A 14,840-nucleotide genomic window follows, 5' to 3' on the forward strand; every position below is an offset into this window, starting at 1 on the left:
CAGAGCACCGAGCACATCCGAATACTATGATACTGGAGTGATAGCCGAGCACCGAGCACATCCGAACAACGTGATACTGGAGTGATAGCCGAGCACCGTGATACTGGAGTGATAGCCGAGCACCGAACATATCCAAGCACCGCGATAATGGAGTGATAGCCGAGCACCGAGCACATCCGAGCACCGTGATACTGGAGTGATAGCAGAGCACCGAGCACATCCGAGCACCGTGATACTGGAGTGATAGCTGAGCACCGAGCACATCCGAGCACCATGATATTGGAGTGATAGCTGAGCACCGAGCACATCCGAGCACCCTGATACTGGAGTGATAGCAGAGCACCGAGCACATCCGAATACTGTGATACTGGAGTGATAGCCGAGCACCGAGCACATCCGAACAACGTGATACTGGAGTGATAGCCGAGCACCGTGATACTGGAGTGATAGCCGAGCACCGAACATATCCAAGCACCGCGATACTGGAGTGATAGCCGAGCACCGAGCACATCCGAGCACCGTGATACTGGAGTGATAGCCGAGCACCGAGCACATCCGAATACTGTGATACTGGAGTGATAGCCGAGCACATCCGAACAACGTGATACTGGAGTGATAGCCAAGCACCGTGATACTGGAGTGATAGCCGAGCACCGAGCACATCCGAGCACCGTGATATTGGAGTGATAGCCGAGCACATCCGAGCACCGTGATACTGGAGTGATAGCCGAGCACCGAGCACATCCGAGCACCATGATACTGGAGTGATAGCTGAGCACCGAGCACATCCGAACACCGTGATACTGGAGTAATAGCCGAGCACCGTGATACTGGAGTGATAGCTGAGTACCGAGCACCGTGATACTGGAGTAATAGCCGAGCACCGAGCACCGTGATACTGGAGTGATAGCTGTTGTGAGTTCATTTTCCTCTTCACCATTGAGGTCTGATGAACTCCCTCATCTGGTGAAGGAAGGTAGTGAGGCTGATTACCAAGCACCTGGGCAGGATGATGATGACTGGGTGACGGGAATTGCTGACTGGATGTAAGGCAGCCGACGCCCTTCTGCCTTGCTGGTGATCTCTCTGAGGGATTCTAGGAGACCAGTCTGATTCCTGCTCCTCAAAAGCTAAGTTTTCTGCTCTGCTTTTTGAATTTGTGTTTTGGTTTTATTTTGCCTTGTTTTTCTGGATTTCTGCCATTCCCTGCTGGGGTGAGCTGAATTCCTTTTTGCTCTGTCTTCAAAAAATACCTGAGTACTGATATAGTCTTTTTGAACCAGGGGAAGAGTCTTGAGGAGATCATTTGCATATTCCCAGTGCCTTCTGGGATAAGTGAAAAGTCTCTGCGAGCTCAACGATCACTGGGTTTTGGCCGTTGCAGCTGAAAAGAGGAAATCGGAAAACCGGGCGCCGATTTTGGCTCATCTTTCATCGTTTTTAAGAAATCTCAATATGGAAGAGGCCAGGAGCCATTTGGTGAGCTGCATTTCTTGCTACATGTTCACAGACTTACCAGTGGAAAAGCCAAACTTCACATGCCACAAATGCAAGCTTGTGTCCCTGTTGGAGGAAAAGTTGCAAAATCTCGTAGAGAGGTTAGCTATGTTGAAGATCATTAAGGAATGTGAAGAGTTCTTGGACAGAGCAGAATTATCTCTTCATGTTACAGAAAGAGAAGAAATTCGAAGTGCACCTGAAGAAACAGAGGAATGGAGACATGTGACCCAGAGAAGCAGGAGAATCGGGAGGCAGTCAGCACCCATACTGCTCAGAAACCAGTACCAGGCTCTCACGCAGGAAAACGATGAAGAAATACATCAGGATAAGACTTTGCCCACAAACAGCAACCTTGTACGCCTTCAGAGTCCTCTTGGATGGAGAAAGAAAAATGTTGTGAAGAAGAAACGGAGAGTGGTGGTCATGGGGGATTCCCTGTTGAGAGGAACAGAGGCCGCTATCTGCAGACCGGATATAACTTCAAGAGAAATGTGCTGTCTTCCAGGTGCAAAAATTAAAGCTGTGTCTGACAGGATATCAGGACTCTTCAGACCTACAGATGACTACCCATTCCTGCTACTACATGTGGGGACAAATGACACCGCAAGAAACGACCTGGAAACCATCTGCAGAGACTTTGAAGACTTAGGCAAGAAAGTGAAAGAACTGGGAGCGCAGGTGGTCTTCTCTTCCATCCTCCCAGTGGATGGCCATGGAACAAGGAGGTGGAATAAGATTCTGCAGGTGAACAACTGGCTACGTCGATGGTGCCGTCAGCAACGATTTGGATTTCTGGATCACGGAGTGAATTACTTATACGATGGACTACTTGCTAGAGATGGGGTGCACCTTATGAAGACTGGAAAACATGTATTTGGAAGTCGCCTTGCTACACTTGTAAGGAGCGCTTTAAACTAGAACAACATAGGAAGGGAAGCAAAAGACCAGAAAAAGCCATACACCTGACAAATGCTATTGAGAACTCTGCTATTAGAAGTGGAAAGGAAGAACAAAGACGAAAGAATCTAATTAATAAAAATATTGGAGAAAGAGAAACCAATCACAAACTAAAATGTTTCTATACTAATGCACAAAGCATGGGCAACAAACAAGGAGAATTGGAACTACTAACACAGGAAAAGAAATATGATGTCATTGGAATCACTGAAACTTGGTGGGACAATACACATGATTGGAATACAAGACTAGAAGGATACAACTTATTTGCAAGAAACAGACTTGATAAACGAGGAGGAGGTGTCGCATTGTATGTTAAAAACGCGTATATCTGCGCAGAGATCCAAGCTTCAGAGACTGGGAGTTCTGTGGACACTGTTTGGGTAAGAATACAAGGACAGAACAATGGAAAGGACACCATTGTAGGCATTTACTACAGGCCGCCTGTGCAAGCTGAAGATATGGATGAACTCTTTATGCATCAAATGGCCAAGTTCTCCAAAAAAATATGACATAGTTGTCATGGGAGATTTCAACTATCCAGACATTTGTTGGGAATCTCTCTCAGGCAAAACTAACAAGTCAAGGAAATTCTTATCCTCTCTTGCTGACAACTTTATCTTCCAAAAGGTAGAAGGGGAACTGCTACCTTGGATCTAATCCTTATAAACGGAGGAAATGGTTGAGGAGGTAAAAGTGGCTGGAACCCTAGGAGGTAGCGACCATGCTATTTTAGAATTTTGGATAACTAGAGGAGGAAGACCTGTGAAGACTCAGACGTCAAGGTTAGATTTCAGAAAGGCAGATTTTAAGGGATTCCGAAAGAGAATTGGAGGGATCCAATGGCTGAATATCCTTAAAGACGAAAATGTCCAGGAAGGATGGGAAATCTTGAAAAATGAAATTCTCAAAGCACAGTCGTTAACAATTCCGAAAAGAGGGAAGAATAGGAAGCATTTAAGGAAACCAGGATGGATGAACACAGAACTTAAGCACATGCTAAAAAGGAAGAAAAAAATGTTTATAAAATGGAAAGAGGGAGGCATATCTAAAGAAGAATATAATGCGGTCTGCAGAACCTGCAGGGCACAAATCAGATTAACTAAAGCTGAAAATGAATTGAGGCTTGCAAGAGATGTCAAAAGCAATAATAAAGGATTTTGGGAATATGTCAAAAGTAAAAGAAAAGTCAAAGATGCTATAGGATTTTTACAGGATGAAAATGATGAAATGGTAAGACAGGATGTTGAGAAGGCTGAACTTTTAAATTCCTATTTTGCATCTGTTTTCTCTCAGAAAGGAAATGTAACATCAACTGTTCTTCACTGTCCTATTAAGGGAATAGAAGAATCCAGGATATCTATAAACAGAAAGATAGTGAGGAAACACTTAGCTAACCTAAATGAATTCAAGTCTCCAGGTCCAGATGAATTACATCCCAGAGTACTGAAGGAGATAGCAGAAGAAATTTTGGAACCCCTCTCCATAATCTTTGAAAATTCTTGGAGAACAGGAGAAGTGCCAGAAGACTGGAGAAGAGCAAATGTTGTTCCTATCTTCAAAAAGGGGAAGAAGGTGGACCCAGGCAACTATAGGCCGGTGAGTCTGAGTTCTATACCAGGAAAGATCTTTGAACAAATTATTAAACAACATGTATGTCAGTACCTGGATAAGAATGAAGTGATTAAACAGAGTCAGCATGGATTTGTAACTAATAAATCATGTCAGACTAACTTAATTTCCTTCTATGACGGAATCACTGATTGGGTGGATCAAGGAAATGCTGTAGATATAGTATATCTTGACTTCAGCAAAGCATTTGACAAAGTCTCACATACAATCCTTATTGAAAAAATGACTAAGTATGGAATGGACAAGGCAACTGTTAGGTGGATTCATAACTGGCTTAGTGATCGGACCCAAAGAGTGGTCGTAAATGGCTGCACATCCAGTTGGAAGAATGTCTCAAGTGGGGTACCACAGGGCTCTGTCCTGGGCTCTGTATTGTTCAACATCTTTATCAACGATTTAGATGAAGGAATTGAGGGTAAACTAATTAAATTTGCTGATGACACAAAGCTAGGAGGGATAGCTAATACTAGAGAAGAGAGAGAGAGGATTCAAAAAGATTTAAATAAACTGGAGAAGTGGGCAGCAACTAACAGAATGGTTTTTAACAGGGAGAAATGCAAAGTACTACATCTGGGCAATAAAAATGAAAAAAGCATATACAGAATGGGAGGAATAGGGCTAAGCAACAGCACATGTGAAAAAGACTTGGGTATACTAATAGATCACAGACTGAATATGAGTCAACAGTGTGATGCAGCAGCAAAAAAGGCAAATGCAATTCTAGGATGTATTAACAGAAGCATACAGTCTAGATCACGTGAAGTCATTATTTCCCTCTACTCCTCTTTGGTCAGACCTCATCTGGAATATTGTGTCCAGTTTTGGGCACCACATTTTAAAAAAGACATCAACAAACTGGAGCAAGTTCAGAAAAGAGCGACCAGAATGGTGACCGGTCTGCAAACCCTGTCTTATGAGGAAAGGTTGCAGGATTTGGGAATGTTTAGTTTGCAAAAGAGAAGACTGACAGGAGACTTAATAGCTGTCTACAAATATCTAAAGGGCTGTCACATTGTAGAAGGATCAACTTTATTCTCATTTGCACAAGGAAAAACTAGAAGCAATGGGATGAAACTGAATGGGAGGAGACACAGATTAGATATTAGAAAAAACTTTTTGACAGTTAGAGTGATCAATGAGTGGAACAGGCTGCCACGAGAAGTGGTGAGTTCTCCTTCAATGGAAGTCTTCAAACAGAGGCTGGACAGACATCTGACTGGGATGATTTAGTGAATCCTGCTTTGAGCAGGGGGTTGGACCAGATGGCCCAGGAGGTCCCTTCCAACTCTACGATTCTATGATTCTATGATTCTGAAGCCTAGCGTCTTCAGGGCTTTTTTCCCTATCAGCCTGTTGGCTCTTGTTTTGAAAGGGTTTTGGCGGAATGCAGACAGCAGCTTTTCTATCCTGTCCTATTTAGTTTGCTTGGGCCCCATCATTTGCTCAGATTATCTTTCTATCTGTGTGAGTGTTTTTTCATCTTGCTTCACCGTCATTATATGTTGGGGGCTGCCTATTGCTTTGGGGTCTGCTCTGGGGCAGTTTAGATTTCCATTTCTGTCTTTAGGCTATGTAGTTCTCCGGCTGTGATCGAGGGGTCTAGGGCACCGTAGGAACCCCCCATGGCTACTGCTAGTTGTTGTTGATAGGTTCAGGGGTCTGCAATCCGATAGCTGCCAACTTCTCTGGTTTTCTGGACTTAGCTAGTATTTCTGTTTTTGCCTCCTACGATGACTCATTCATAACAGATAGCTGAGTACCGAGCACCGTGATACTGGAGTGATAGCCGAGCATCAAGCACATCCGAATATTGTGATACCGGAGTGATAGCCGAGCACCGAGCACATCCGAGCACAGTGATACTGGAGTGATAGACGAGTACCGAGCACATCCGAACACCGTGATACTGGAGTGATAGCCGAGTACCGAGCACATCTGAACACCGTGATACTGGAGTGATAACCGAGCACCGAGCACATCCGAACACCGTGATACTGGAGTTATAGCCGAGTACCGAGCACATCCGAACACCGCGATACTGGAGTGATAACCGAGCACCGAGCACATCCGAATACTGTGATACCGGAGTGATGACCGAGCACCGAGCACATCCGAACACTGTGATACCGGAGTGATAACCGAGCACCGAGCACATACGAACACCGTGATACTGGAGAGATAACCGAGTACCGAGCACATCCGAACACCGTGATACTGGAGTGATAGCCGAGTACCGAGCACATCCGAACACCGTGATACCGGAGTGACAGCCGAGTACCAAGCACATCCGAACACCGTGATACCGGAGTGACAGCCGAGTACCAAGCACATCCGAACACCGTGATACCGGAGTGACAGCCGAGTACCAAGCACATCCGAACACCATGATACCGGAGTGATAGCCGAGTACCGAGCACATCCGAACACCGTGATACCGGAGTGGTAGCCGAGTACCGAGCACATCCAAACACCGTGATATCGGAGTGATAGCTGAGCACCGAGCACATCCGAACACTGTGATACTGGAGTGATAGCCGAGCACCGAGCACATCCGAACACTGTGATACCAGAGTGATAGCCGAGCACCGAGCACATCCAAACACCGTGATACCGGAGTGACAGCCGAGTACCGAGCACATCCGAACACCGTGATACCGGAGTGACAGCCGAGTACCGAGCACATCCGAACACCGTGATACCGGAGTGACAGCCGAGTACCGAGCACATCCGAACACCGTGATACCGGAGTGACAGCCGAGTACCGAGCACATCGAACACCGTGATACCGGAGTGATAGCCGAGTACCGAGCACATCCGAACACCGTGATATCGGAGTGGTAGCCGAGTACCGAGCACATCCAAACACCGTGATACTGGAGTGATAGCCGAGTACCGAGCACATCCGAACACCGTGATACTGGAGTGATAGCCGAGTACCGAGCACATCCAAACACCGTGATATCGGAGTGATAGCCGAGCACCGAGCACATCCGAACACCGTGATACCGGAGTGATAGCCGAGTACCGAGCACATCCGAACACCGTGATACCGGAGTGATAGCCGAGTACCAAGCACATCCGAACACCGTGATACCGGAGTGATAGCCGAGCACCGAGCACATCCGAGCACCGTGATACTGGAGTGATAGCTGAGCACCGAGCACATCCGAACGCCGTGATACCGGAGTGATAGCCGAGTACCGAGCACATCTGAACACCATGATACTGGAGTGATAACCGAGTACCGAGCACTCAGGACCAGGAGGTCCTCAGTATCCAGGACCCCCTATCCTGGTATTGTCGGTGCAGACGTCTCACCCCTCTGCCGTTTCCTTCACCAGATATTCTTGGCTTTGTCCGTCCAGTTGTTGCTGCATCTGCTGATAATTGTCTTTCATGTAGGATTCCCAGGAAAGCAAAGACGACTCCTGACCTTCCTCCAACAGACGCCCTGGAAGAATCCCTTGATTATAGTCATTAATGCAGCAAGGTCTGGACATTCCCTGCAAAATGTACATAAGCACAAATGCTGCCATATACCCCAGAGCTGCACTCACTCTTCTACTGGTGCAGTCACTGTGTACATACATTACATTACTGATCCTGAGTTACCACCTGTATTATACCCAAGAGCTGCACTCACTATCCTGCTGGTGTAGTCACTGTGTACATACATTACATTACTGATCCTGAGTTACATCCTGTATTATACTCCAGAGCTGCACTCACTATTCTGCTGGTGTAGTCACTGTGTACATACATTACATTACTGATCCTGAGTTACATCCTGTATTATACCCCAGAGCTGCACTCACTATTCTGCTGGTGCAGTCACTGTGTACATACATTACATTACTGATCCTGAGTTACATCCTGTATTATACTCCAGAGCTGCACTCACTATTCTGCTGGTGTAGTCACTGTGTACATACATTACTGATCCTGAGTTACATCCTGTATTATACTCCAGAGCTGCACTCACTATTCTGCTGGTGCAGTCACTGTGTACATACATTACTGATCCTGAGTTACATCCTGTATTATACCGCAGAGCTGCACTCACTATTCTGCTGGTGCAGTCACTGTGCACATACATTACATTACTGATCCTGAGTTACCTCCTGTATTATACTCCAGAGCTGCACCCACTATTCTGCTGGTGCAGTCACTGTGTACATACATTACTGATGCTGAGTTACATCCTGTATTATACTCCAGAGCTGCACTCACTATTCTGCTGGTGCAGTCACTGTGTACATACATAACATTACTGATCCTGAGTTACCTCCTGTATTATACCCCAGAGCTGCACTCACTATTCTGCTGGTGCAGTCACTGTGCACATACATTACATTACTGATCCTGAGTTACATCCTGTATTTTTCCCCAGAGCTGCACTCACTATTCTGCTGGTGCAGTCACTGTGTACATACATTACATTACTGATCCTGAGTTACCTCCTGTATTATACCCCAGAGCTGCACTCACTATTCTGCTGGTGCAGTCACTGTGTACATACATTACATTACTGATCCTGAGTTACCTCCTGTATTATACCCCAGAGCTGCACTCACTATTCTGCTGGTGCTGTCACTGTGTACATACATTACATTACTGATCCTGAGTTACCTCCTGTATTATACTCCAGAGCTGCACTCACTATTCTGCTGGTGCAGTCACTGTGTACATACATTACTGATCCTGAGTTACATCCTGTATTATACTCCAGAGCTGCACTCACTATTCTGCTGGTGCAGTCACTGTGTACATACATTACATTACTGATCCTGAGTTACATCCTGTATTATACTCCAGAGCTGTGCTCACTATTCTGCTGGTGCCTTCACTGTGTACATACATTACTGATCCTGAGTTACATCCTGTATCTCTTATTATAAAATATCAAAAACAATACAACACAACATTCCAGAAAAGAAAACACATAAACCAGAATACACACATTAATCATACACTTAGGACATACAGAAACTTGTGCAAAACCGCAACTTGTTATAGTCCCCAAGCTTTCCAGCTTAGGGGACCCCCAGCAGGAACTTTCCAACAGAAAACTTTTCCCATAAAATAATGAAAAACAGTTTTTAATCTTTCACTCCCCATTCACACTTCCACCCATACCTATATACAGGAAAACAGAAATAATATTCTTGGCCCATGCTGCCTTAAATAAACCTAGCCAATTCTTTTTTGGCAAAATTACCTACACCAGCTTAACACCTCTATATATATATATACAGTGGGAAAAAAAGGATTTAGTCAGTCAGCAATAGTGCAAGTTCCACCACTTAAAAAGGTGAGAGGCGTCTGTAATTTACATCATAGGTAGACCTCAACTATGGGAGACAAACTGAGAAAAAAAAATCCAGAAAATCACATTGTCTGTTTTTTTTTCATTTTATTTGCATATTATGGTGGAAAATAAGTATTTGGTCAGAAACAAAATTTCATCTCAATACTTTGTGATATATCCTTTGTTGGCAATGACAGAGGTCAAACGTTTTCTGTAAGTCTTCACAAGGTTGCCACACACTGTTGTTGGTATGTTGGCCCATTCCTCCATGCAGATCTCCTCTAGAGCAGTGATGTTTTTGGCTTTTCGCTTGGCAACACGGACTTTCAACTCCCTCCAAAGGTTTTCTATAGGGTTGAGATCTGGAGACTGGCTAGGCCACTCCAGGACCTTGAAATGCTTCTTACAAAGCCACTCCTTCGTTGCCCTGGCGGTGTGCTTTGGATCATTGTCATGTTGAAAGACCCAGCCACGTTTCATCTTCAATGCCCTTGCTGATGGAAGGAGGTTTGCGCTCAAAATCTCACGATACATGGCCCCATTCATTCTTTCATGTACCCGGATCAGTCGTCCTGGCCCCTTTGCAGAGAAACAGCCCCAAAGCATGATGTTTCCACCACCATGCTTTACAGTAGGTATGGTGTTTGATGGATGCAACTCAGTATTCTTTTTCCTCCAAACACGACTAGTTGTGTTTCTACCAAACAGTTCCAGTTTGGTTTCATCAGACCATAGGACATTCTCCCAAAACTCCTCTGGATCATCCAAATGCTCTCTAGCAAACTTCAGAAGGGCCCGGACATGTACAGGCTTAAGCAGTGGGACGCGTCTGGCACTGCAGGATCTGAGTCCATGGTGGCGTAGTGTGTTACTTATGGTAGGCCTTGTTACATTGGTCCCAGCTCTCTGCAGTTCATTCACTAGGTCCCCCCGCGTGGTTCTGGGATTTTTGCTCACCGTTCTTGTGATCATTCTGACCCCACGGGGTGGGATTTTGCTTGGAGCACCAGATCGAGGGAGATTATCAGTGGTCTTGTATGTCTTCCATTTTCTAATTATTGCTCCCACAGTTGATTTCTTCACTCCAAGCTGGTTGGCTATTGCAGATTCAGTCTTCCCAGCCTGGTGCAGGGCTACAATTTTGTTTCTGGTGTCCTTTGACAGCTCTTTGGTCTTCACCATAGTGGAGTTTGGAGTCAGACTGTTTGAGGGTGTGCACAGGTGTCTTTTTATACTGATAACAAGTTTAAACAGGTGCCATTACTACAGGTAATGAGTGGAGGAAAGAGGAGACTCTTAAAGAAGAAGTTACAGGTCTGTGAGAGCCAGAAATCTTGATTGCTTGTTTCTGACCAAATACTTATTTTCCACCATAATATGCAAATAAAATGAAAAAAAAACAGACAATGTGATTTTCTGGATTTTTTTTTCTCAGTTTGTCTCCCATAGTTGAGGTCTACCTATGATGTAAATTACAGACGCCTCTCATCTTTTTAAGTGGTGGAACTTGCACTATTGCTGACTGACTAAATACTTTTTTTCCCCACTGTATATATATATTTTTTTTATTATTATTATTTTTCCCTCCACCCACACCACAGGTCCATAAATGTCCATGGCCTTATCACGTCTAGGCCTGTTGAGCACGAAAGTTTTTGCCCATAAGCAAAACCCTCACCCATTTGCCCCTGATGTGCTCAAAAATGGTCCATTTTCCATAATTTCCATGGTCCATGGTATATGTTATATCCATTCGCCACTTTCCCCTTGTTTTAGGGTCCTTTTACTTTTTTTTCCGCTCTCACCCCCCCCATTCACCCCCCTCCCAACCTCACTACGCCCCCCATGCACCTCTGACTACAGAAAAGAGTAACAACACATACTACAATACATATACTACAATACAATATTACAATGCAATGTCATTACATCATCTGCTTTACCGAATATTACCACACCACAAACCTTTACTTACAGGCCCAAGTTCAGTACCTGCAAGCCCAATATCCATTATTTCTCTATCTCAAAACAAAAATCTAGATGTGCCATGCAGTAGCCCACCACCAGGAAAAAGGAGTTCTCGAGGCCCCATCCCTCACTAACACATTCACCCTGTCCCTCAACAACTAAGACTGTCCCTACTTCTGTCCCTAAAGAAACTGTCCCTATCTGTCCTTACCTGCCCCTACTCTACCTATCTTATCATAACTAACTCTCTATCTGTCCCTCAGTGCCTGTCCCTTCCTGTCCCTATCTGCCCCTACTTCTGTCCCTCACCAGCCACACCACCTTATGCTGTCCCTACCCACATTCACACAAAATCTAGCTCTCCCTAGAGTGCGTTTTTAAAAGGAAAGGCCCCTCCAAAGCCAAGAGGCCCTCTTCACACCCAACCTTTCGAACTCCAAAGAACGCACCTTCACCAGGTCACCCAGGATGTTACTAACCACCTCTTCCCTTGGGAGGGCTTTCTGCCGCGTCGAAACTAAGCACCGTGCATTCCAAATGTAGAACCTAACCACTACACTGACTAGGAATAAAGTGCCCCGGTCTCGGCCACCCAGAGTTCTGAACGCTCCATAGGCCCACTCGGCATAGGAGAGGGACGCCAGCCGTGGCCAACGTATGGAAGCACCCACCCTGTTGTAAACCTCTGTATTAAAGGGACACTGAAGCAGGAAGTGCTCCATGCTTTCCAGCACGTCGCCACACTCCTCACGGGGACAACCCCGATCATCGGATTTCCTGCACTTCAGGTTATCCTTTACATACAGCCTCCCGTGGAAGCAGCGCCAGGTCAAGTCCCAAAACTTCGTGGGGATCCGCTTAGAATTTAAAAGCCCGAGCCCCACCTCCAGATCCCAGCCTGGGCAATCCTTAAGGGCCAGGGGCTTCTGGAAATGGGTCAACAGAACCCTCCTGTCAAGGCATTGCCGCGACATGGTCCTGATTTCCCACATTCCCAGACCCCACCGGCGGATCACCTTCAGAACCGGGGTAGCATAAGCCGGGAGATGCCCATGAGGTGTGCGGAGGTCCTTCACTTGCCCTCCTGTCTCCCATTCCTGGAAGAAGGGCCGAAGCCAACCCTTGCAGGAGACTACCCACGGAGGAGCCCTCTCTAGCCAGAGGTTGGAAATGTTGGCTTTAAGAAAGGTGTTCACTAAGAACACTACCGGGTTGACCATACCCAACCCACCTAGTCTCCTCGTGCGGTATGTGACCTCTCTCTTGATTAGGTTGAGCCTATTCCCCCATAACAGCTGGAAGAACAGGCTATAGACCCGCGTCCAGAGAGGTTCTGGCAAGATGCACACGCTGCCTAGGTAAATTAACAAGGGAAGCTGAAAGCCTTTAGCCAGGGCAACCCTTTCCCTTAGGGACAAAGACCAACCCTTCCATTGGTCCACCTTTTGGGCGGCGATCTTAAGTCTGCCCTCCCAATTTTGCTGGGGGTAGTCCCCGGGGCCAAAATCGATGCCTAGAATTTTGGCGGTGGCCTGGGGCCCTGGAAGGGTGTCCGGGAGATCAAAACTAGGATCTCCCCCTCCCAGCCAGAGACTTTCACACTTATCCCGGTTGATCATGGACCCGGATGCCTCCGAGTAGCGCACTACCTCTGACATGACCCAATCCACCTCCCCCCTCGAGGACACGAAAAGGTAAACATCATCGGCGTACGCCACCACCCTCAGAGAGGACCCAGAGCCCGCCTGGTCCATCCCGACTCCCGCCAATGGTCCACGATCTACCCTCCTTAGGAAGGGATCGATCGCGAACACGTATAAAAGCGGGCTCAGCGGACAGCCTTGACGGACCCCAGAACCCACCTCAAAAGGGCGACCTGACCAACCGTTCACCAGCGGAAAAGTCTCAGCCCCTTGGTACAAGATCTCTAACCATTTTACAAACCTCCCAGGCAGACCATACCTCAAAAGGACGGACCAGAGGTACTCGTGGTTGACCCGGTCAAAGGCTTTCGCTTGGTCTAACGACAGCAAGTACCCCTTCCAGTGGCCTGCCCTACCCTGCTCCACTGCCTCCCGGACACCGAGCACAGCACTAAAAGTACTGCGGCCTGGAACAGAGCAATGCTGGGCCCCTGACAGGAGCCGGGGTGCAAACTTCACCAGCCGATTAAACAGCACTTTGGCCAGAACCTTCCGGTCCGTATCGAGAAGCGGTATGGGACGCCAATTCTCGATACGGGACGGATCTTTACCCTTTGACAGAATAATTAGGGCTGACTTCCTCATTGAGTCAGGAAGAGTGCCCGAGGATAGACACTCATTAAAGACCCCTGTCAAGAGGGGGACCAAGGAGTCCCTAAAAGTCTTATAAAACTCGGATGTTAAGCCATCCGGACCTGGCGATTTCTTGGGCCGAAGCCCATCAATGGCCAGTCTCACTTCCTCCTCCCTAATTTCTTCTGCCAAAACACCAAGAGAGGGATCACCCCCTGGCTCAGGGACGGTTTCAGCCAGGAAAGCCGACATCCTATCCCGATCCAGATCCTTCTTTTCCAAGAGGCGCGAGTAGAAGGATCTGACCACCTCCAGGATCCCTGATTTGGATCTGTTCAGGGACCCTGTACTGTCGATCAGTCCTGTCACCATCTTACAATTCACTGACATCTTACAGTTTCTGTAAGGGTCGGGCGAGCGGTACTTCCCGAAGTCCCTCTCAAAAAGTAAGATGTGTGTCTATCATACTGGCACCTCTTGAGCAAAGATTTCACTCTGGAGATTTCCTCACGGTCACCTCCAGTCGAGACAAGCTGCTCGAGTTTCCTCCCCAGAGCCTGATACAAGAGGTGCCTGTTCAGACTTCTGAGGTTCGAGAGCTGACGGAAGAACCCCGCCACCCGCTTTTTGAAGATCTCCCACCACTCTGACTTACTACTACAGAGATCCAACAGCGGTACCTGGCTCTGAAGAAAATCCTCGAAGGATTGTCTCACCTCTGCTTCTTCCAGCAGGGACGAATTGAGCTTCCACAGCCCTCTTCCCATCCGAGGAGTCTCTGCAACATTCAGAGAAAAGAAAATTAAACAGTGGTCGGAGAACTCCACCTCAACGGCGGACACAGCAGAAAAGATGGCGTCCTCCTTCAAAAAAAACCTGTCTATTCTAGACCTACTGCTACCCCTATGGTAGGTGAAACCCCTGTGGCCTGGGGTGTGCCGGATGTGGACATCCACCAGGCGAGCTTCACTAGCTATGCTATTAAGCGCGACGCTGTCATAAGCCAGGCGGTCTCCAGGACCCCCCCGGTCACGGGACCTCGTAACGGTGTTGAAGTCCCCACCGAAGACCACCTGTCGGCTCGTAAAAAGAAAGGGCTTGATCCTCAGGAAGAGACATTTACGGTCCCACTTGGACTGTGGGCCGTAGATATTAATCAGCCGGAGATCTTGTCCCCTCATGAAGACATCTAGGATCAG

The 14,840-nt window shown here is 46.9% G+C and overlaps 1 protein-coding gene across 1 annotated transcript in view; it reads right to left on the reverse strand.

Moving 5' to 3' along the window:
- Positions 1–14,840, reverse strand: part of LOC141072548 (transient receptor potential cation channel subfamily M member 2-like) — a 493,704-nt gene that overhangs the window by 320,964 nt on the left and 157,900 nt on the right. The window contains exon 23 of the mRNA XM_073559813.1: positions 7,408–7,540. Coding sequence (XP_073415914.1) covers positions 7,408–7,540 — 133 coding nt within the window. The remainder of the gene's footprint in view (positions 1–7,407; positions 7,541–14,840) is intronic.

Source organism: Dendrobates tinctorius, unplaced genomic scaffold, assembly GCF_039654945.1.
Source record: "Dendrobates tinctorius isolate UK_male_01 unplaced genomic scaffold, ASM3965494v1 ptg000275l, whole genome shotgun sequence".
Classification (NCBI taxonomy): domain Eukaryota; kingdom Metazoa; phylum Chordata; class Amphibia; order Anura; family Dendrobatidae; genus Dendrobates; species Dendrobates tinctorius.